At 42.2% G+C, this 25,267-nt stretch overlaps 1 protein-coding gene across 2 annotated transcripts in view; it reads left to right on the top strand.

Moving 5' to 3' along the window:
- The window catches only part of LOC108410498 (retinoic acid receptor beta), a 297,200-nt gene that overhangs the window by 157,956 nt on the left and 113,977 nt on the right, over positions 1–25,267 (top strand). The window contains exon 1 of one of the 2 annotated variants that reach the window (XM_037546517.1): positions 16,948–17,104. The exons of the other annotated variant lie outside the window; for it this stretch is intronic. Coding sequence (XP_037402414.1) covers positions 16,948–17,104 — 157 coding nt within the window. Of the gene's footprint in view, positions 1–16,947; positions 17,105–25,267 lie in introns of those variants that run through there. 2 annotated transcript variants of the gene reach the window in all.

The raw sequence follows: 25,267 nt of genomic DNA, 5'->3' as shown, positions 1-25,267 counted from the left end.
ACTCTATGTCTCTCTTTCTCTTCTATCTCTCTTTCCTTTGTTTTCCTCGCTCTTCCACCCCCCCACCCCCCGCCCACGATCACTGAGTGGACACAGTGGTCATGTGTCCTGTTGTCCACCTGATATATAGAGTCCAGGAGTGTAAATGAAGTGAATGCATGTAATGTACACACGTTACGGCCCCCGCTGCTGAGGGGGGGTGTGTATGAGGCACTGGTGGTCTTCGTATGGGTGGGAAGTGTAAACAATAGCAGAAGTCCCATTAAGGCACTTAGCCTGAAGTGTAATTACGCCATCTACATCGACCCGAATCTCCGGCTGGGGACCCATCGCTGGAGGTGCTTAAGCCTCTCTCCCTCCAAACGAGCTGCGTTTATTGCTCCTGCCGAGCTGTAATTGGTCTCCCTTTCTGTTGCTGCCAACTGCCAACCGTCATCTCCAGACAAATCAGCCTCGCTTTCACTGCATTTACAGTCCTGTGCAAAAGTCAGAGACCACCCTTCATTTAGTTAACCCCTTAAAATCTCAGGCTTGTTACACACTACAGCTTATTCAGCAACTGCAGGGACTTCAGTGCAAACAGGCTGAGCTGTTCTTAGGTTATAGAGGTGTGTGACAAATCTTTGAGCCCACTGGCTGACCAAGTCTAAATAACTAAATAAATAAATGACCACAGGATGAAAGAGTTTCCACACTCAGAGCAGTTAACAGAAGTCATTAAGCTCTCATTATTCTTAACCATTCTTTCTCAGTATTTGACCAGGACACAGTTATTTAGAGCAGTTTGATGTGGGCTGGTGTACTGGAGAGAAAGTGACTGCGTCAGAACTGTTCACAGTGGTGGTGATAGGAACCAGACGTCCGCCTCTAAAAGCTACTCACAGAAAGCTATTACATGCCATTGTTACCAGTTCTTTGTCTGATGCCTCATACATTGTTGTTGCCTTTTTTTACACCTGAGAATTTCCCCGCCGTTGGACTAATAAAGGATTATCTTCTCTTCTCTTATCTTACTTATTGAATTATGCAAAAGTTGAGGCACTTGCAACTATGGCAACTCAGTTTCAAATGAGTTGCAGGGCTTTCAGATTTATGAGTATTTTACCATCATCATCATTACATATAAAAGCCACATGTAGGTTCTGAATAGTAAATTTTTTGAATAGTAAATAAAATTTGTGTTGTAGTCATGGCGAAATCCAGACCAGAATTTCACAGCAAACTTCTCTGAATGACTCTGTTTACACCTCAATTATTGAATTATGCATCGATCTTGAGAGGTTTGGTGAGGATTGGTGCAACAGCAGTACTTCAGCAGTACCATTACAACTCAGTTTCTGATGAGTTGCAGGAAGCTTTATGTCACGCAACTCAAGTGCAATTTCCTATCACGCCACAGTTGCGTCTCAACCTCGTGAAATTTGTTCCATGAAGTTGAGACACAACTGCTGTGACTCAGCTTCAGATGAGTTGCAGGAAACTTGACATCATGCAACTCAAGTGCAATTTTATATGTGAAATTTGTTCCATGAAGTTGAAATGAAACTATTGTGACTCAGCTTCAAGCACGTTGCAGGATGCTTTACATCAGGCAACTCAAGTGCATTTTTTTTCTGTGAAATTTGTTGCACGAATTTGAGGCACTTGCAACTGTTACCACTCAGTTTCAAATAAGTTGCAGGGCTTTCAGAGTATTTTACCATCATAAATATTGCTTATAAAACCTCAGAGACTCGTGTGGGTTCTCTGGTGGTTTTGGATGGTAAATTAAATGTCTATATTTGTGTTGTAGTCATGGCGACGCCTGGCTCCCATCACCTCCACTGTAAAGACATCCAAACCAGAATTTGACAGCAAACTCTGAATGACTCTGTTACACCTCAATAATCGAATTAAGTGTAAGTTTTGTGAGGTTTGTTGAGGTTTGGTGCAACAGCAGTACTTCAGCAGTACCATTGCAACTCAGTTTCAGATGAGTCACAGGATGCTGTACATCATGCAACTCAAGTGCAATGTCCTATCAGGCAACAGTTGCGTCTGAACCTCATGAAATTTGTTCCATGAAGTTCAAGATCAGAGCATCAGATGAGTTGCAGAATGATTTACTTCATACAACTCAAGTGCATTTTAGTTTGTGAAATTCGTTCCATGAAGTTGAGTCACTTGCAACTATAGCAACTCAGTTTCAAATGAAAAAGTTGCAGGACTTTCAGATTTATGAGTTTTTCACCATCATGAATATTGCTTAGAAAACCTCAGAAGACTCGTGTAGGTTCACTGGTGGTTCTGAATAGTAAATAAAATGTCTATATCTGTGTTGTAGTCATGGAGACGCCTGGTTCCTATCACCACCACTGTAAAGACATCTGAACCATTTCACAGCAAACCGCTCTGAATGACTCTGTTAACACCTCAGTTATTGAATTATGCATCTGTTTTGAAATGTGTGTGAGTTTAATGCTACTTCAGTATTGGACTAATTCATTTCATCACAGTTGAGTCACTTTTCCAAAGTATGTATCACAGTGTATCAGCTCATTTGAGTCATGTGTTTGCTGAAAAAATACGAACCGTGCAGGGGGCTTTGACCACAGAATCATGTTTAAAAGACTTTTGCGCTTAAAGTAGGTGTTATTTTCACTCCTAGTACGGCCTGTTTATCTGGAGTGGTTTAACACAGCAAACTGAGTGCTCCTCTACAGGATCTGCATGTGTGTGAATGTGTGTGTGCGCAGGCATGTAAGCGTGTCATTGTATTCCAAGATATTTTGTAATGAGATTTATATGGTGACAGCTTAAAAGGCCTCCGCAGAGAGAAGGAAAGGAAAACAGAACGCTCCGAACGGGGTCGAAAAGTCAACCGTATCAGAGCGGAACGCGTTTCCTTCTGTTTTTGCTGTCGTTGTTCAGCTGTTTCGTAAAAAAGGGGCAGATATGCTGCAATGCAAAGGTGTGGACTGACACGACATGAATTTACAGAAAAAACAGCCAGGAAGAGGCGAAAGGAAAATAAATGAGGCACTCAGCACTTTGTGGATTGTTTGGTTTTGGATTTCCTCTTGGGCTTTTCCCCCATTTTTCTCTCTCTCTCTCTCTCTCTCTCTCTCTCTCTCCGCATTCATCTCATCAGCTTGTTTCCTTCCATTTGATACAGTCCTTGATTTCTTTTTGCACTTTTAATTCTTAATTGAGCTTAAAGGCTTTTTTCAGAGTACCTTAAACTTTGGCACAAGAAAAATGGAAATGTTCTTTTTCCATTGGCCCTCAGTCTTTTTACATTTACATTTACATTTACAGCATTTAGCAAACGCTCTTATCCAGAGCGACTTACAAGAAGTGCTTTGTCAATCTAGAGAAAGTATCTTTGCTAGTTACCAATAGCTTAGAGAAAAAGACAGTAGAAACAAATATGTCACTGCAGACACCAAGAGAAAAAGAACCAGAGTTGAACGCAGAACTCTGTGCCATTCAATGCAATACAATAACAATAAGATACAATACAATAAATAAAATAAGTGCAGCTTATAATTCAATGCTCATTTAAGTGCTGTGTGAAGATACGGTCTTCAGTCTGCGTTTGAAGACAGCAAGAGACTCTGCTGTTCGGACAGCCAGTGGGAGTTCATTCCACCACCTGGGTGCCAGTACAGAGAACATTCTCCACGCTCTTCCGTGCACCTTGAAGGATGGCGGGTCAAGCCGAGCTGTACTCGAAGCTCGAAGGGCTCGTGGTCCAGTTCAAGATTTCACCATTGCCATCAAGCAGGTAGGGGCTGGACCATTTTTGGCTTTGTAGGCCAGCGTTAGGGTTTTAAATCTGATGCAGCTACAGGAAGCCAGTGAAGGGAGTGCAGCAGTGGGGTGACGTGGCTGAACTTGGGCAGATTGAAGACGAGTCGTGCTGCTGTTGAGTTGCAGAAGCTTGATGGTCTGCATGGGAAGACCAGCCAAGAGCGAGTTGCAGTAGTCAAGCCTTGAGATGACCAGAGACTGCACTAGCACCTGGGTGGCCTCTCGGGTGAGGAAGGGTCGGATCCTCCGGATGTTGTACAGTAGATACCTGCATGACCGAGTCAGGTTCGCGATGTGAGTCGAGAACGATAACTGGCCATCCAGGGTCACACCAAGACTTCTTGCCTCTGCAGATGGAACAATCCGGGAGTTCTCGAATGAGATTGGCCCTCAGTCTTTTTCCATTGGCCCTCAGTCTTTTTCCATTGGCCCTCAGTCTTTTTCCATTGGCCCTCAGGTTCCAGTTTCATAGTTTTGGTTTCTACTTAAGATCAATACCAACAGAACCTAATGGTACTCGAAGTTGTCCTTCCTTGTATTTGCTAACACTTCCAGCAGAAGTCAGCAACAATTAAGGCTGGCTTTACACGGTGAAACTTTCATGCAACTAGTTACATGTTGTGAGTTGCCTACAAGATCATTTTTCCTGTCTGGGATGGTTGTGAATGTGCAATGTTAAAATGATGTAAGAAAATCAAATGGATTGATCTATAGCTGTTATTTGCAAATGTAACAGTTATTTTCTGTCAGGACTTTTTTCAAAGTACCCTAAACTTTGGCACAAAAAAATTGGAAATGTTCTTTTTCCATTGGCCCTCAGTCCAGTCGTGAAGGTTCAAGTTTCACAGTTTTTGGTTCCTTCTCAGATTGCTACCAAAAGAACCTAATAGTGCTTGAAGGTGCCGTTAGCAAATACAAGGATCCTTCCATCAAAAGGCAATGACAATTAAGGCTGGCTGTACCCTGTGAAACTTTCATGCAACTAGTTGCATGTTGTGACTCATCATTTCTGTGCAACCTGACAGTTAAAAAAAGCAAAACAAAAACAATGTTGCACGCAACACATCTGATTACTCTGCTGATTAGTCAGATTAGCAGCATGTATTTTTTTATACGCTATATAGTTCTCACTACAAAGTCGTCTTATGTTCTTCTTGTCCAATGATCTGTTGAAATCAATCATGTGGACGCATGTCACTTGACATGATCACATGATGTGCTCTCACCATTTTGATTGGCTGTTTCATGAAACTTGGTTCATGCTAAGAGGCTTGCAACTTTTGCAAATGAGTTTCAAGCGAGTTGCTGGACGATTTGCGTTATGCAGCTCAAGTGAAATTTTGTTTCATGTGGGTTTCAAGCAACTAAAGTTGCATGTAAGTGTTGTTGTACATAAGTTTCATCATGTAAAGCGCCTTAGTGAGAAATGTATTATCTTATCTCTAATAAGTGTATCAAAATGTACACTATAGTGATTAAGCTGATATGTCGACTGCTGTTTTTTTTTAAAATCCCTTTGTAAAGAGGTCACTAAGGTGTTGTAAGCCAATTTAGGAAGTGGACACTATCAGCATTTATGCTAGCCTCTATTCTTACAGCATTGTGAAAAATGAGAAATATTAAATTTGTTGACTACATTTAAGATCATTTCACTTGCCAGTAAATCATTTTTTTGCAGCGTAGATGGTTGCACCACTTGGAAACCCAAAAGTGCAACTAAATTAAAAATGTGCATCCAGAGGGCCCCATTCCCACTTTTTGTCTAGAATCCCAGAATCACTAAATCCAGCCCTGTACAGGTCATGGATATTCAGAGCTACCCAGTGTCTTCTGATACAGAGACGTACAGTACAATACCAATATTTTCACAGCCTTCTGAAAACAAAGCCAGACTGTATGTGCAAAAGTAACACTTCCAGTCATACCAGGATAAAATCTGAACCATGTGGAAAGTGAAAGAGAGAAAACCACTACTAACACCACCAAAGAACTTCTCAAGCTTGGTCAACAGTAATAAAATAAAGCTGAGGGATTTCTCAGTAGCTTAGATTTTTCAGTGTGGGATTTCTGTCTAAATAAAAAACGTTCTAAGCACGCTCTGACATGAGAAGGAAATGTTCTTAACAAAATCACACCCGCTTTAGTCATGCAGCTTCTGGTAAACCATGAAGAAAGTCAGTGCAACTGTTTTACGCACAGCTGTTTAAATAGCGTCCAATCTCCTTGAGAGGGGCTGGACTTTTTTCTTTTCTGGAGTTGCCCATGGTGAGAGGCGGCGGGCAGGTGTGGGCTTTCTCATAGCCCCTCGACTCGGCGCCTGTATGTTGGGGTTTTCCCAGGTGGACGAGAGGGTAGCTTCCCTACGCCTTCGGGTTGGGGAACGGGTCCTGACTGTTGTCTGTGCTTATGCACCGAACAGCAGTTCAGAATACCCAGCCTTCTTAGAGTCCTTGGGAAGGGGTGCTTGAAAGTGCTCCTCCTGGAGACTCGATTGTCCTACTGGGGGACTTCAACGCTCACGTGGGCAACGACAGTAAGACCTGGAGGGGTGTGATTGGGAGGAATGGCCTCTCTGATCTGAACCCGAGTGGTGTTCAGTTTTTGGACTTCTGTGCAAACCACAGTTTGTCCATCACGAACACCATGTTTGAACACAAGGATGTCCATAAGTGCACATGGCACCAGGACACCCTAGGCCGCAGTTCAATGATTGACTTTGTAGTCGTGTCAGCGGACTTGCGGCCATGTGTACTGGACACTCGTGTAAAGAGAGGAGCTGAGCTGTCAACTGATCACCACCTGGTGGTGAGTTGGATCAGGTGGTGGGGGAAGATGCCAGTCAGACCAGGCAAACCCAAACGTATAGTGAGTGTTTGCTGGGAACGTCTGGCAGAAGAACCTGTCAGATTGATCTTCAACTCACACCTCCGTCAGAACTTTGACCAGGTATCGGGGGAGGTGGGGGACATTGACTCAGAATGGGCCATGTTCCGCTCCTCCATTGTTGAAGTGGCTGACTGTAGCTGTGGTCGCAAGGTAGTTGGTGCCTGTCGGGGCGGTAATCCTCGAACCCGGTGGTGGACACCCCAGGTGAGAGATGCCGTCAAGCTGAAAAAGGAGTCCTACCGGACATGGTTGGCCTGTAGGACACCAGAGGCAGCTGGCAGGTATCGACAGGCCAAGCGATCTGCGGCTTCAGTCGTTGCCAAGGCAAAAACCCTGATGTGGGAAGAGTTCGGTGAGGCCTTGGAAAGTGACTTTAAGTCGGCTCCGAAAAGATTCTGGCAAACCGTCAGGCGACTCAGAAGGGGAAAGCAGTGTGCCACTAGCACTGTATATAGTGGAGATGGTGTGCTGCTGACTTTGACTGAAGACGTCATTGGGCGGTGGAAGGAATACTTTGAGGACCTTCTCAATCCCACCAACACGTTCTCCAGTGAGGAGGCAGAGTCTGGGGACACGGGAATAGGCTTGTCCATTACTGAGGCCGAAGTCGCTAAAGTAGTTAAAAAGCTCCTTGGCGGCAGGGCTGCAGGGGTGGATGAGATCCGTCCCGAGTTCCTCAAGGCTCTGGATGTTGTGGGTCTGTCTTGGCTGACACGCCTTTTCAACATTGCGTGGACATCGGGGGTGGTGCCACTGGATTGGCAGACTGGGGTGGTGGTGCCTCTTTTTAAAAAGGGGGACCGGAGGGTGTGTTCCAACTACAGGGGAATCACACTCCTCAGCCTCCCTGGTAAGGTCTATGCAGGGGTACTGGAGAAGAGAGTCCGGCTTATAGTCGAACCTCGGATTCAGGAGGAGCAGTGCGGGTTCCGCCCTGGTCGTGGAACACTGGACCAACTCTTTACCCTCTCCAGGATTCTGGAGGGTTCATTTGAGTTTGCCCAACCAGTCCACATGTGCTTTGTGGATTTGGAGAAGTCATTTGACTCTGCTCCCCGGGGTATTCTGTGGGAGGTGCTTCGGGAGTACAGGGTACATGGCTCTTTGCTACGAGCCATTCAGGCCCTGTACAAACAAAGCAGGAGTTTGGTTCGCATGGCCGGCAGTAAGTCAGACTTTTTCCCAGTGAGAGTTGGACTCCGTCAGGGCTGCCCTTTGTCACCGATTCTATTCATAATTTTTATGGATAGAATTTCTAGGCGCAGTCAGGGGATGGAGGGTGTCCGGTTTGGTGACCTCAGGGTCACATCGCTGCTGTTTGCAGATGATGTGGTCCTATTGGGGACATCAGGCCGTGAACTTCGGCTTTCACTGGATCGGTTTGCAGCCGAGTGTGAAGCGGCCGGGATGAGGATCAGTACCGCCAAATCCGAGGCCATGGTTCTCACGCGGGAAAGGGTGGAGAGCCCTCTCTGGGTTGGGGATAAGCTCTTGCCTCAAGTGGAGGAGTTTAAATATCTCGGGGTCTTGTTCACGAGTGGTGGTACAAGGGAGTGGGAGATTGACAGGCGGATTGGTGCTGGGTCAGCAGTGATGCGGGCTCTTTACCGGTCTGTTGTGGTAAAGAAAGAGCTGAGCCATAAGGCAAGGCTCTCGATTTACTGGTCGATCTATGTTCCCACCCTCACCTATGGTCATGAGCTTTGGGTAATGACCGAAAGAACGAGATCGCGAATACAAGCGGCCAAAATGAGTTTCCTCCGCAGGGTGACTGGACTCTCCAGGGACTCGGAGTAGAGCCGCTGCTTCTCCACGTCGAGAGGAGCCAGTTGAGGTGGTTCGGGCATCTTGTTAGGATGCCTCCTGGACGTCTCCCTTTGGAGGTGTCACAGGCAAGTCCACCTGTGACTATATCGCCCAGCTGGCCTGGGAGCGCCTCGGAATCCCTCCCAGGGAGCTAGTGGAAGTGGCTGGGGAAAGGGAGGTCTGGGCTTCATTGCTCAGGATGCTGCCCCCGCGACCCGAACCCCGGACAAGCGGAAGATAATGATGATGATGATGATGTTTAAATAGCATCCAACTCACATCGCATTACAGATAAGGCCGAAAATGAGGAATTCCACTGCATCAAGGCACCTGCTGATTCAGCGTTTCAGCATACTCTGTACTTGGTGTCTCACTCTGTACAGGAAGCATGTTCATGTGATTTTGTGGCAGTCGTGGGCTGGAGGTTAGGGATCCAGCCTCGTGACCGGAAGGTCACCGGTTTGATCCCCAGAGCTGACGGCACATGACTGAGGTGTCCTTGAGCAAGACGCCTAACCCCCAACTGCTCCCGGGCGCTGCGGATTGGGCTGCCCACCGCTCTGGGCAAGTGTGCTCACTGCCCCCTAGTGTGTGTGTGCTTACTAGTGTGTATGTGGTGTTTCACTGCACGGATGGGTTAAATGCGGAGGTGAAATTTCCCCGTTGTGGGACTAATAAGGGTCTCTTAATCTTCATCAAGGACTTAATTCAATTTAACTTTATTGTGATTATACAATACAGGGTAGTACAATATAATGAAACACTATGGGGCTACTTTTCCAGTGCAGTAATAAAAGATGCATAGTAAACAGCAAAGACAAAAGACAGTAAAAGACAGACAGAATGTGCAGTCAGTAGGTACAGGTGTGGAACGTAGACTAGATGTGCATAGGTAAGTGTTACACGTGTATTGGACATTTAGACAGTTAGTGCATAGTCAGATATTCAAGTGTGTCAGGTATCTAGACAGAAATGTGCTGGTGAACTGCAGTACAGTACAGTAAATGCAGAAGTACCAGTGGTGTAAACAGTGGACTGTATATAAAGTGTACAGTGCAGGTAGAGAGCAGCTGCGGTTCCTGTATAAGTGTTTTGTATAATTGTCATCCTTTGGATCCCAAATGCTCTGTGTAAAATTAGGGAGAACCGAAAGAGGTAGCTGTGTAGATCACATTGGCACAAGCAACCATTTAAACAGCAGCTGTTAGCTGGACTGCTTTGAGTCTGGGTGTTTTGTTGCAACTAGTTTCAAATGAGTTGCAGGACCCTGTACATCATACAACTCTAGTTCAATTTAGTTTGTGAAATATGTTCCATGAAACCGAGACGCGACTCAGTTTCAGATTAATGGCAGGACGCTTTACATCATGCAACTCAAGTGCAATTTAGTTTATGAAATTTGTTCTATGAAGTTGAAACGCAACTGTTGCGACTCAGTTTCAGATTAATGGCAGGACGCTTTACATCATGCAAATCGTGCAATTTAGTTTGAGAAGTTGAGATACTTGGAACTGTTGTGACTCATTCTCAGATGAGTTGCAGAATGCTTTACATCTGTTGTAAAACAGTAAATAATTGGGCGCTTTATTGAATCTGATGCTGTAAATGCATTTGTTACGTTTGTGCCGTCCCTCCTGCGACGTCAGGCCTTGTCCAGCCTTATTAAATGATCAGGAGCTCTCCGGCGTCCCGCTCGAGTGAGTCTTGGCACGCGACGCACAGAGACGCTGAGCAGTGATGCCAAAAAGCGGCTTATCTTGATGGAGCGGTTCATTATCACTTTCTAATTACAGGTGGATTTCCAGGTGGATCCATTACCTGCCAGGACTCGCTACAGGCCGCACTTTGGAGGAGAGAGTGTGCATCTGTGGGGGGGTTGATGTGGAGGGCTAGAATTACAGTAGATGGCCGCGGGGGGTCAGGGACTGTGCTCAGCAGAGGGAGGGGGGCCAGGGTTTTCTTTTCAGCTCCTCTGTCAGTGCACTTCATTATTCATAAAGCACTGGAGGATCGATCTCACCTCGAAACTGAGCACGCCTCTGAGAAATGCTGTTGCAGAAAGTAATGATGCTAGCAGAATAATAGACACTAAATCATCACCAATTAGCATGGATGTCTCTTTTCAGCAAGGCTGAATATGATATACAGTACGCTGTCCATCAAACGTCTGAGGACTCCAAGCTTTTCACAGTGGAATTCAAACACACAATTCAAAATTTTGTTCAAATAATCATGTTCAATGCAAAAAATTATACCATACACTGCAAAAACTAGTATCTTGTCAAGTGAAATTATCTTAAATCTACATTTAAATGTAATATTTCCCATTTTGAGATGGTCGTGCATATATTGTAAGATTATCAAGCTTGTTTCTAGACCATTTTTACTTGTTTTAGGTCATTTTATTTAGTAAAATGATCTCATTATAGTGGCAGATAATTTTGCTGGTTTCATTTTGTGCATTTCTTAAAACAAGCAAAATTATCTGCCAATATAGTGATATTCTGATAATTTTACTTAGTAAAATTTGTCTTTTAATTACTCCTTTTTAGCCACACAATAGACCATCTTCTGTGGTGTTCTCTTGTTCATTGATTGCTGAAGTCCGTGTTTTAGTAGTATGTTGTTCGACGCGGCTGTTTCGTGAAATTTGTTCCGCAAAGTTGAGACACTTGCAACCGGTGCCACTCAGTTTCAGATGAGCTGCAGGATGCTTTACATCATGCAACTAGTCAAGTGAAATGATCTTAAATTTAGGCTTAAATCTTATTATAAGGCTGATTAGCTCATTTCTAGACCATTTTTGCTTGTTTTAAGTAATTTTCTTAGGTAAAATCTCACTATAGAGGCAGATCATTTTGCTGGTTTAATGCACATTTCTTAAAACAAGCAAAATTATCTGCCAGTACAGTGATCATTTTACTTAATAAAACTGCTTAAAACAAGTAAACAATGCATAGAAATGAGGCAAACGATCTTAAATTAAGCTCACAACAATCTCATCAGGAGAAATATTAGATTTATTGACTTTATTTAATCTTAAATATAGTCAATATATCTAATATTTCTCATTTTGAGATTGTTGTAAGAATATTATAAGATGATTTAACTTATTTTTAGACTTTTTTTGTTGTTTTAAGTCGTTTTGTCTGTTGAAAGTGTTTTATTCCATTGTTTCAAGCATTATTTCTTGAAATAAGCAAAATTATTTCTCAAAACAAGTCAATAATCTGCCAATGGAATCAAACATTGAATAGATAAAAATACACAAAATACATAGAAATTATAGAAATAATCTCATAATATTCTTACAACAATCTCATAATGAGAAATACTAGATGTATTTACTACATTTAAGATGTTTTCCCTTGCAAAGATGTTGTTTGCTTGTTTGTAATAACGTACCATATTAAAGCCTAAGCAAGTTTATTCAGATGAAACAACATCTCATGTGTAAGTATTTGTGTCAATATTAGCTTGGTAATAAAGCCAAGGGTCACACATTTGATCCACATGTTCTGCTGTAGGTGGTTCTATGTATAGGACCAAAAAGAGTTCCACTATTGTTTTAAGCCAAAGAACCCTTTTCTGGTGCTATACAGAACCCTTTTTGCTAAGTGTTTACATATTCACAACTGTACTAAACACATTTCTGTTACTTCTTACTGTATTTGTCTTCATTTGTACATATTCAAATAATGATTTTATGGGCCAAGACTCGTTCACTGCCCAGATAAACCGTTTAAACAATGTTTATTCTTCCTAAGGCTTTTGTGCTGTACTGTAGGTCTGGTTTCTCAGCCTTATTACTGACTTTGAAATGAACACCCACATTTTTCGTCCTGATTTAGTCCCTTCCTTTTTTAATTTCACACTATTTGGGCAATAACACGGAGCCGTTTGCTGAGGAACACTGGATCAGTGTTGAAGCTCCTTCAGGCTACTATTATAGAAATTACATACTCCATATGCTTTAGTTAACAAGAATAAAGAGTGAACTCAATAGACGTCCCGGTTTACGTCTGTCCTGTTTTATCTGTGATAGAGTCACGAGTGTGAGCAGTCGTGGACTTTTTCAGCTCGTCCACTCACAGAAACACCTGTTGGACAGTTCTGACTGTCGTTTTGCTATTTTCTGTCCACCTGTATGAGGAAGGAGAAAGTCAAAGGAAAGGATTTTCCAGAACTGTGTCTTCTGACAGCCACCTGGAAGACATGGTAGACACCAAATCTGTTCCCATCAGATAAATAGCACTTAAATGAGAATTCTGATTTTTTTTTTTTCAAAATTCATTCATGATACAGTGACTGAGATAAGGATGGTTTCTTTACAGTGGTGGTGATGGGAACCAGGGGTCACCATGACTACAACACAAAGACATTTTATTTACTATCCAGAACCAGCAGAGAACCTACACAAGTCTCCTGAGCTTTAATATGGAATATTGATGATGGAAAAATGGTGGTAAATCTGGGAAAAATGTGTTTTTTGGCACTATTTTGCCTTTGAACACAAAACAAAACACATTTTAACCCAAAAGCTTAAAACTATCATTAAACCATGTCTCAGGCATCAGGCAGCGAATTCATATCCATCTCCTGTAGTAACTGTCTGAGGGAGATTTTAGAGGCATTAACCCCTTAAATGGCCTCGACCCACCAGCAGGTCCAAAGTTTTGCCACACACTTCTGTAACCTAAGAATGGCTCAGCCAGTTTGCGCCGAAGTCCCTGTAGCTACTGAATAATTAGGCTTAGTATGTAATGAGCCTGAGATTTTAAAGGGTTAAACTCTCCAGATGTCTGGTTCCCATCACCACCACTGTGAACAGTTCTGACTTCATAATGATGAGCGTATTAATACGTTCAGAGAGTCGTTCAGAGAGTCGTTCAGAGAGTCGGTTTGGTGTGAAATGGTTCAGGTTGCTTTACGGTGGTGGTGATGGGAAGACGATTCTCAGTCCAGCAGCGACACTGAGGTGTTTATAAACTCCTGCAGCACTGCTGAGTCTGATCCACTCAGACCAGCGCAACACACACTAACACACCACCACCACGTCAGTGTTACTGCAGTGCTGAGAATGATCCACCACCTAAATAGTACCTGCTCTGTGAGGGTCCATGGGGGTCCTGACCACTGAAGAACAGGGTAACAGAGTATCAGAGAAACAGATGGACTACAGTCTGTAACTGTAGAACTACAGAGTGCAGCTATACAGTAAGTGGAGCTGATAAAGTGGACAGTGAGCCTAGAAACGAGGATGTGGTCAGAACGTTATGGCTGATGGGTGTATGTACATATACATAGACATACATTTAAGGCCAACACTTTCTCCAAACTATTGTAAAACAGTGTCTCAGACATCAGGCTGTGCATTCATAACCTTTTCATGTCAGATGTTTCTGTGATGAATCTTTTATAGCTATTAAACACTTCAGATGTCTGGTTCCCATCACCAGCACAATCACTGTGACTCGGCAAGTTTCTCTAGAACAGAGCATGAATGAGTTTGTTTACCATTTCACTGTACAGAATTTTTTAACAATCGCTTTAAAGCTTTGATCTCTGAGAGAGAGGAGAACATCAAGCTGCTTCAGATCTGAAAACATCCACAGGTGTTTCTGTCCATCCTTCCACTGTGAGAAGACCACTCAGCACTGTGGGTCTGAAAGGACGTGTAGCTGATCAAGAAGAACCTCACTGAGAAAAGGAGACGGACACATCAAACAAAGAAGCTGAACGATGGACTGACCACCCCAGAGTCCAGACCTCAACACCACTGAATGGGTTTGATCACTTCAGAAAATCATCAACCAGCTTCTCAGACTGAGCTTTGGAGGAGTGTCTGCAGATGAGGAGCTGAAAGTGGGTCTCCTGAGAAGATGGGAAGCTGGAATAAAGTTGAAAGAGAGACTCACTGACCCTCACACAGCTGAGAGTAGAGTTAGTTGTTGAGGTTTTTGTGTAGTTTTCTGTACAATATAAGTTTATACTCATTCCTTATGCTGCAAACTGAATAACTGGTGCTTGATGGTGGTTTAGGTAGGAACTGCAGTGAGTACAGGGGTCTCTGACTCTCGGACTGTGTTGTGTATGAACTTTTTTAACTCTGTTTCTCGTCTAGCTACACACACAGACTCACATCCACACGGTAAGTAGTGCAGATTAAAGATTAAAGTTCCGCTCGGCTACAGAAACATTATTTATATCCTGGGCTGGCTCTGAAATTGGTTTCTAAAAGCGGCAGTTTAAGCTGTGGTGCTGGTTGGAGCTGTGAGGAAGTTGTGTGAGTTGTAAGAAGTTAGAACGATGGAGGGGAGAGAGAGATAACTAGGGGGGATAGGATCATGATGGAGGGTCTGCAGACTGAGAGAGAGAAGATGGAAGAATAAGATAGAAAAAAGAAATAGGAGAAAGTGAGAAAAAGATAGATAGATAGATAGATAGATAGATAGATAGATAGATAGATAGATAGATAGATAGATAGATAGATAGATAGATAGATAGATAGATAGATAGATAGATCTTCTTAGTTTTTCTTCCTCATACTCTTAGGGAGGTTCTCTCTTGGTTCTTCTCAGTGCTTCTTCCTCGTGCTCTTAGGGAGGTTCTCTCTTGGTTCTTCTCAGTGCTTCTTCCTCATACTTGTAGGGAGGTTCTCTCTTAGTTCTTCTCAGTGGTTCTTCATCATGCTCTTAGGGAGGTTCTGTCTTGGTTCTTCTCAGTGGTTCTTCCTCATGCTCTTAGGGTGGTTCTCTCTTAGTTCTTCTCAGTGGTTCTTCCTAGTAGGGTTCTGTAGTAAAGAGAACCATGAATCCTATATAGAACCATTAATTGCTTAAATGGTGAAATTGGTCTTCAGATTCATGGAGAATGTGTTGTATATGGTGCTATACTGAACCTTTTTTAAAAAAAAATAGCACCAAAAAGGGTTCTTCTGTAGCTTTAGGCTTGACATCATAACAGTAGAAGAACCCTTTTTGGTTCTATCTAGAACCATTTTCAAAAATGTTCTATACAGAATATCTAGAACACACTCTCCATCCATCTGAAGAACTATCTGATCATGCCAAATATCCATATCCAACCAACATGGTGTTCATAGAAAACGAGACAATCGAGGGTGCTTTTGCCTTTTTCCCTCCCTTTTCGGTTTTGTTCTCCACCCATACTGCAAATCCTGATAGTACACAGTGCTAACATGTACTCTTAAAAAGATGTTCTGCCGTAAAGAGAACAGTGAGTCCTGTATGGAGAATGTGTTATATATGGTGCTGTATAGAACCTTCCTTTGACTACAGCACCAAAAAGGGTTCGTCTGTTCCATTTTCAAACAAGGTTCTATACAGAACTATCTAGAACACATTCTCCAACCATCTGAAGAACCGTTAGACTGTGCAAATAACAATCATAACAATCATCTTTCTAAGTAGACTTGGCCTTTAAGAAAGAACCCTGGAAGATGGTGTTCATAGAAAACGAGGCAATCGAGGATGTTTTGGGTTTTTTTGCCCTTTTTTTCCTCCCTTTTGGGTTATTTAGTTCTCCACCCGTATTGCGGCAAACCCCTCCTGCGCGAGGATTGGCTGACACGTCATAAGCAAATATATTATTTGTTAAAAATACTCTAAAGTTCATTTTCAGAGAAAGTTGGCCGCGTTAGGCGGCGTTATTTTCTTCCCCGCCCGTATTCGTAAAGACCACGCCCCTCCTGCGCCAGGATTGGCTAGTGGCTTAGTCAACAGTTCAACATATTTGCGAGTGTGACGTACCAGCCAATCGCAGCGCAGTAGGCGCGAACCCGCCAGCCAACCGGTGCACCGGGGAGGCGTGGCTTTCCGGAAAGCGGGTGGAGAGATAGGCGGGGGGGAGAGGCTGCTGGTTCTAAAGCTCCGTGCGTGAGAATCCCGGGACTCGGCGATGATGTCAGAGCGCTGGGGTCATTTGAAGGGTAGCCGCCTCGGTGGGGTTCACGGAAAGTTCAGCCGCATACATTAGGCGATCCAATCCTTCACTGCGCGCGACAAAAACTGGTAGGAAACGAGCTCGCTCGCGCGGAGGCACGATAAAGCCATTCGTCACAGACGTGATTTGAACTCTTTTAGTTTAAGAAGCGGAAAAAAACAGACGTATGTATTCTATACGTAGGTAAACATAACGTTCGTTCTGCGCGCGAGGGGCAGTAAACGGACGATGACAAACGAGCGTTTCCCAGCCTGCAGCGCCGTCGAGCGTCCCAGCTCGTGATCGGAGCGCGCGGGGGAAAACAGACGCGAGGAGGAGAGGAAGAGCCCCGCGCGGAGGAGAGCGGACTTGGATGGAGTTGGCGGCGCTTTGGAGCGGGAGGCGCTGAGAGGAGCGGAGCGGAGCCGAGCGGAGCGGAGAAGTTGCTGCTGTTGCTGTGGTGGTGGTGGTGGTCCTGGTCGGAGGGGGTGGTGGGGGGGGTTGAAAGTGGACACCAGCATGTTCGACTGCATGGACGTCCTCGCCGTGAGTCCCGGCCAGATGCTGGACCTGTACCCTCCGCCTCCGTCCTCGTGCATGCTGCAGGAGCAGGCGCTGAAGGCGTGCTTCCGCGGGCTGGCGCGCGCAGACTGGCAGCACCGGCGCGGCGCGCACTGTACGGTCGAACCTTCTTCTCCCTCTCTCTTTGATGTTTATTGGGTTTTTGTGGCTCGTGCTCGTCTCTCTGACCCTTTTCATGACATTGTCGCGATGACTAGAGGTAATGCAGGCACGCCACGGCCACTTAATGCGTGCGCACGTAATGCTGTGCATCGTGCTGTTCTGTGGTCTCGTGCGTGCATTTTCTCTAGTGCACTACGCGCGCGCATGTACGATCTACCTGATATATCAGTTAGTGTTATTATATTACCTATACACTGCTCTGTTATTAAGAGACTAAGGCTCGGGCTTCTTTCACGGGTTTTAGTTGTAGTTGTAGTAGCTGAGCTTGTTATATGTATGTATATATACTGCATACTATATATATATATATATATATATATATATATTAGAGGGAGTATGTAGTAAACACAGTCTATTATATACTATATAGCACAGCATTGTTATACATATACATGTAAATATATACACATGAAGTGTATAATATGTATATATGTATAATATGTATATATATATATACTGACTACAACTACCATATGTGTTTATATATATATATATATATATATATATATATATATATATATAAAATGTGTGTGTGTATAGAGAGAGAAAGAGAGAGTATGTAGTAAACACTGTCAGTATTATATACTATATAGCACAGCATTGTTATACATATATATGTAAATACATATACATAAAATATATAATATGTATATATGTATGATATGTATATATACTGACTACAACTACAAACCAGCCATATATATACATATATATATATATATATATATATATATATATATATATATATATATATATATATATATAGTAAACAATATTACATACTATATTACTATTATATACAGTAATGTATATACAAATATATAGAGAGTTTTAGTAGCTGAACTTGCAAACACTGTCAGTATTACATACAGTAGTAGTTGACTATGTTGCCCAGCCTATATATATATATATATATATATAAATATGTATATATGAGGTATAATTTGCATGTCATTATTACCTTGTTAGGGTTCCTATAGTAGCTGTTTTGCACCCTTAGTGTTGTACATTGATACAGTATTGCAGAGCCCCTTCAGCAGCCATGCTCCACCTCCGTGCTCCTCTGTACTTTGTTTTGAACGTACTGTAGTTTGGACTGCATGTGCAGACACAAGTGTAAACATGTACAGCTCCTCGCGGGGTGATATGACCCAGTGAGCTGACCCGAGGGCTCGGGACAGCCTGCGGGTTCAAGCTGACCCTGATGCAGACAGATTCTAGAAATCCCATCACTTTTCAGCAGCAGCTCCAAAATTCAGCTTTCGGATTGTTAGTGAGTCGCACCCCCCACCACCTCCCACTGGAATTCTGATCTATACGGATAGGCATATTGTCTAGATGGGAATAAAAAAACAGGAATGTCAGGTGTTATCTTGTGATTTTGTCCTCTTTTATGGGGCGTACACTGGGCAGTAGAAATGCCGAAGCTGATCTCAGGTTTCTATACAGTGTATAATATTTCGGAAAATGTTAAAATGGCACAGAATATACTTGGGCGGCTGTCAGTGTGCTTTGCAGGGGGGGCGGCATCTAGGCAGACATGTATAAACACAGGTGTTGATTTTGCGCTGTGGGGGTTTAGCTGTATTGCACTGGAGACGTATGGAGTCTATTTCAGAGCGTGACAGAAGCGATAGACAGACAGGCAGGCAGACAGACAGACAGGCAGATAGATGTACTGCATTGATCCCTGAGGGTTTCAGTAGCAAAAACAAACAAAAACCCCTGAAACACAGCGGTGCGCAATATGGTCAACATGCTAGGGCTGCACAATGATATCGGAGTCATATCGGCGTCGTCAGATAATGCTTAAAAAATGATCGTCACTGGACGTATCACTCCATATCACTCCATATCACTCTATATCACTCCATATTACTCCATATCACTCCATAATACTGCATATCACTCCATATTACTCCATATTACTCCATATCACTCCATAATACTGCATATCACTCCATATCACTCTATATCACTCCATATTACTCCATATCACTCCATAATACTGCATATCACTCCATATCACTCCATATCACTCCATATTACTCCATATCACTCCATAATACTGCACATTACTCCATATCACTCCATAATACTGCATATCACTGCATATTACTCCATATCACTCCATAATACTGCATATCACTGCATATTACTCCATATCACTCCATAATACTGCACATTACTCCATATCATTCCATAATACTGCATATCACTGCATATTACTCCATATCACTCCATATCACTCCATAATACTGCATATCACTGCATATTACTCCATATCACTCCATAATACTGCATATCACTGCATATTACTCCATATCACTCCATATCACTCCATAATACTGCATATCACTGCATATTACTCCATATCACTCCATAATACTGCATATCACTGCATATTACTCCATATCACTCCATAATACTGCACATTACTCCATATCACTCCATAATACTGCATATCACTGCATATTACTCCATATCACTCCATAATACTGCACATTACTCCATATCATTCCATAATACTGCATATCACTGCATATTACTCCATATCACTCCATAATACTGCATATCACTGCATATTACTCCATATCACTCCATATCACTCCATAATACTGCATATCACTGCATATTACTCCATATCACTCCATATCACTCCATAATACTGCATATCACTGCATATTACTCCATATCACTCCATAATACTGCATATCACTGCATATTACTCCATATCACTCCATAATACTGCATATCACTGCATATTACTCCATATCACTCCATAATACTGCATATCACTGCATATTACTCCATATCACTCCATAATACTGCATATCACTGCATATTACTCCATATCACTCCATAATACTGCACATTACTCCATATCACTCCATAATACTGCATATCACTGCATATTACTCCATATCACTCCATAATACTGCATATCACTGCATATTACTCCATATCACTCCATATCACTCCATATTACTCCATATCACTCCATATCACTCCATAATACTGCATATCACTGCATATTACTCCATATCACTCCATATTACTCCATATCACTCCATATCACTGCATATCACTCCGTATTACTGCAGACATAATTGTCATATTTCTGTGATGGTAACTCAGCTAAATGTACACATTTTAAAAAGAGAGTTCTTCAGGAAAGAAAACGGTTCTGTATAGAACCGTGAACACTCATGGAAGGGTTCTTCAGACTGATGGAGAATGCATTTTATATGGTTCTATGTAGAACCTTTTTGAAAAGCTCCAAAAAGGGTTCTTCTGTTGGTACAGGCTTGACATCGTAACAATAGAAGAACACCTTCTGGTGCTACATAGAACCCTTTTCAAAAAGCTTCTATACAGAACCATCTACAGCACATTTGTCATCACTCTGAAGAACCCTTTACCAATGCACAGAACCCTTGAATCATGCAAAATCTTTGAGGGTTCATGGTTCTATATATAAGTATTTTCCTTAATCAAGAACTCTTGAAGAATCAACATGTTTAATTGTGTTTTTCAGATTGATGTAGAATGCGTTTTATATGGTTCTATAGAGAACCTCCTTGAAATGGGTTCTAAATAGCCCCAAAAAGGGTTCTTCTTTTGTTACAGGCTTCACATCGCAACAACAGATGACCCTTTTTTGGCGCTGTATGGAAACTTTTTCAAAAGTTAGCACGTTCTCCGTCAGTCTGAAGAACCTTTCATGATGCAAAGAACTCTTTAATCATGCAAAGGGTTCTTAGGGTTTTCATGGTTTTATACTGAACCACTCTCTTTCCTAAAGAACCCTTGATGAATCCTTATTTTTAATAGTGTAGTCTGACGTGTCCACATTTTATAAATGTCTTGGTTTGGCAGAGACAGCGTCAGCCTACGATTCCCAGAGTGCATCCCTAGAAATGTAGTTGCGATAATTAACGAAAAAACAAAAGAGAAATGGCTACAAAATGTAATAATACAGTACTTTGTACAATAAATTAAATACTATCCCAGTTGTGGCACATTAAAATTAGTATTAAAGGGGACTTCCACCCCTTTTTTTAAATTTCTGCATGATTCAGTGGTTGAGATGTAAACACAGTCATTCAGAGGGGTTTCATGTTTCAAATGATTCATTATAAAGAAACTTATACACTCAGGAACCATGGGCAGTGTAAAATAGTGGGGTGAATTTGAATATATCCCTAATATGCATATATATTTATATATATGTGTGTGTGTGTGTGTGTGTGTGTGTGTGTCTGTGTGTGTGTGTACATATGGGTATTCGCTCGTCTACCTTCACACGTATATGAACTTGAGTGACATCCCATTCTTAATCCATAGGGTTTAATATGATGTCGGCCCACCCTTTGCAGCTATAACAGCTTCAACTCTTCTGGGAAGGCTTTCCACAAGGGTTAGGAGTGTTTATGGGAATTTTTGACCGTTCTTCCAGAAACACATTTGTGAGGTCAGACACTGATGTTGGACGAGAAGGCCTGGCTCACAGTCTCCGTCCTATAATTCATCCCAAAGGTCTTCTATTGGGTTGAGGTCAGGACTCTGTGCAGGCCAGTCAAGTTCTTCCACACCAAACTGGCTCATCCGTGTCTTTATGGACCTGCTTTGTGCACTGGTGCTCAGTCATGTTGGAACAGGAAGGGGCCAAACTCCCCAAAACGGTTCCCACAAAGTTGGGAGCATAAAATTGTCCTAAAACCCCACACCATGATCCCTCCTCCACCAAACTTTATGCTTGGCACAATGCAGTCAAACAAGTACCGTCTCCTGGCAACCGCCAAACCCAAATCGGTGATTCTCTGAGCTCCTGAGAGCGACCCACTCTTTCACTAATGTCTGTAGAAGCAGTCTGCAGGCCTAGGGGCTCGGCTTTATACACCTGTGGCCATGGAAGTGATTCGAACACCTGAATTCAATGATTGGGATGGGTGAGTGAAAACATTTGGATATGTAGTGTGTATGTATGTATATAAATATATACACGCACACACCAATGCACTGGTGACCTGTCCAGGGTGTATCCAATACCTGTGTGTGTGTGTGTGTGTGTGTGTTCAGTGAGGTAGAAAAAAAACATAAATACCTTCGACATCTGGTTCCCATCATCACCATTATGAATAATTCTGCCTCTAGGACGTATCTTTTCACACCAAACCACTCTAAATGAATCTGTTTACATCTTCACTATTTCATTGTAGAGAAATTCTGTAAATTAGGTGGTATTCCCCTTTAAACCATGAGCGTAGAGTCTCGTCCTGTTCTCGTAAGACAACACATAGAAATGCATTGGTTTAGTTATACTTAGTGCAGTACAGACGTACGGAATTACTGATGTCATTTATCGTGATGCTGATGTTGAACAGTCATATCGTTCCGCCCTTACGCACATATAATAGACTACAGGCTACTGCACATATTTACACATGCACACAGCACCGAGGCACCAGCGCAGTAATCCGGGACCTTCCCTGTGCAGTAAACACACAAGATGCTTCCACTCTGCTTGGTATTCCCACTGCAGACGCTGGAGCTTACGGAGAGGACAGCTTATCTTTGTTTGCTTGAGCTTTTGCTTATGGTGAAAGCTCGGCGAGTGGAGTGTTTGTTTAGCCCCGCCGTACGGCCTGTGACATGATTCACGTTGATAGTGTAATGACCACGCCGGAGATAAAGCTAAGCGCAGGCTCAGCCTCCTGTCAGTGCCCCGTGTGGGTTTGCGCGGGGGGCACAAATCAAACCAAAGTGGCTGTTATCTGTGCGCTGACAGTGTGGAGAAGGTGCCGGCCTGCTGCTGTCCGAGTCGGCGGCGTTCTTCACTTAACCTGCTCAGGCATTTCGGTCCTGATTTATGGCACCGCCGATTGACGTGCGATATTAAGAAGCTTCAGTTGCCAAAGTAGAACAAAACCTGTATCTTAAGGTGAGAAAACTGCAATATGATGATACTTCAAGGAGTTTTCAAGACATTTGAGGTGTCACAATATGTTTTACTGACACTGGAAAAGACAAAGTAGTGCCAAAACTGTGCGAGCAGTGATTAATATTATTATACTAATGTTAATATCATTAACTGCACTGCATCAAATCCAGCGAAACAGGACTAATTATGCTGTCTTAGTACGAAACGTGTCGATATTCACTTTACGCTCAGAGAAGCATATTGTGTGGCAGCGTCCTTCGCATCATTTAAACACTTGGACTAAAAGGAGCAAAGGAAATGGTCCAGAGATTTTTTACATTATATATTCAGAATTTTTCCTTCTACTGTAAAGTTACTTTCTGGAGAGGCAACATTTTATTCTAACGACAAAGGTAAGACTGGTCATAGACAGAAGAGGTGGTCAGTATGACGATATTCATCATTGTAGTGATAAAGAACATCCCAGTTTGTATTTCTGAGCATATTGTGAATATTGTTAGACATTATTGATTCATTCATTTACTTTGTTGTTCTCTGTGTTTTTATAAAATGTTTGTTATTTTGTAAATGTGTACATGCCCACATATGCACTGCCCCTCAGGGAGAAATAAAGGCAAATCAATTTAATTCAGCTCACTTCAGTAGAGTTCGGTTCAATTAAATTCAGATCAGTTCAATTCAGGTTAATTCAGTTCAGCTCGGTTCAATTAAATTCAGCTCAGTTCAAATTCAATTCAGTTCAGTTCAAATTCAATTCAGTTCAGACCAGTTCAGTATAGTTCAGTTCAATTAAATTCAGATCAGTTCTGTTCAATATAGGTCAGTTCAATTTAATTCAGTTCAGTTCAAATTCAGTTCAATTAAATTCAGATCAGTTAAATTCAGTATAGGTCAGTTCAATTAAATTCAGTTCAATTAAATTCAGCTCAGTTCAAATTCAATTCAGTTCAGTGCAGTTCAGACCAGTTCAGTATAGTTTGGTTCAATTAAATTCAGATCAGTTCAGTTCAATTCAGTTCTGTTCAGTATAGTTCAGTTCAATTAAATTCAGATCAGTTCTGTTCAGTATAGGTCAGTTCAATTTAATTCATCCATCCATTTTCTAAGCCGCTTCTCCGTCAGGTTCGCGGGGTGGTGCTGGAGCCTATCCCAGCGGTCATCGGGCGGAAGGCAGGATACACCCTGGACAGGTCGCCAGTCCATCGCAGATTCGCAATTTAATTCAGTTCAGTTCAAATTCAGTTCAATTAAATTCAGATCAGTTAAATTCAGTATAGGTCAGTTCAATTAAATTCTGTTCAATTTAATTCAGTTCAGTTCAAATTCAGTTCAATTAAATTCAGATCAGTTAAATTCAGTATAGGTCAGTTCAATTAAATTCTGTTCAATTTAATTCAGTTCAGTTCAAATTCAGTTCAATTAAATTCAGTTTAATTCAGTTCAGTTTATTTCATTTCATTTCAGTTAGTGGCATTTATTTAGATTTAGTGCTGTGCAGTGAAACATTGAATAAAAATCACTGTATTTGTAGTTTTTGATAGTTTTTTTTAGGATTTTTTTCCATTCCAACTTAGCAAACGACATAAAAATGAAATATGGTGATGCATCTCATGTGTTCTAAACTTGTATTGAGTGTAATATCATGGTGTGTTTTGATCACACTGAAAATTACAGGTGGGCTGTTTTTGCTCTCGTTTACTTTTCTGTTGCAATAGAAAGTCATTTAATTGGTGTTTATTAATACTGCGAGTTAAAAATAACACATTATTTCTGTCAAAGAGGCTTTGATGAATAAGCAACAAATAGAGCTCAGAAAAGTTGATTATCACTGTCAAATGTGGAATATATTGAGTTTATCGTAGCAAATAAAACGTGGTTTTGTGAGTTATGGCTCTAAACGTAAGCAAAGTAAGTGAAGTTGAGAAATAAACCTCAGGTGTGTTGAACGTCGGCCCCTCGCTGGCCTGAGGAATGAAAAGAAAAGTAGATAAAAATATCTGGAAATATCAAAGCAGCCCTCCTCGTCGCTCTTATGGCCATAATTTCACAGGTTATTATGCCTCTTGTGTCGGCTGCCTTGCTTAAGCAAGCGCGAGTAATTAAATCATATTAAACATTAGAGCACCCCATCACTTTCACTAATTACACCAC

Source organism: Pygocentrus nattereri, chromosome 1, assembly GCF_015220715.1.
Source record: "Pygocentrus nattereri isolate fPygNat1 chromosome 1, fPygNat1.pri, whole genome shotgun sequence".
Classification (NCBI taxonomy): domain Eukaryota; kingdom Metazoa; phylum Chordata; class Actinopteri; order Characiformes; family Serrasalmidae; genus Pygocentrus; species Pygocentrus nattereri.
This window is presented reverse-complemented; position numbering and strand designations above follow the sequence as displayed.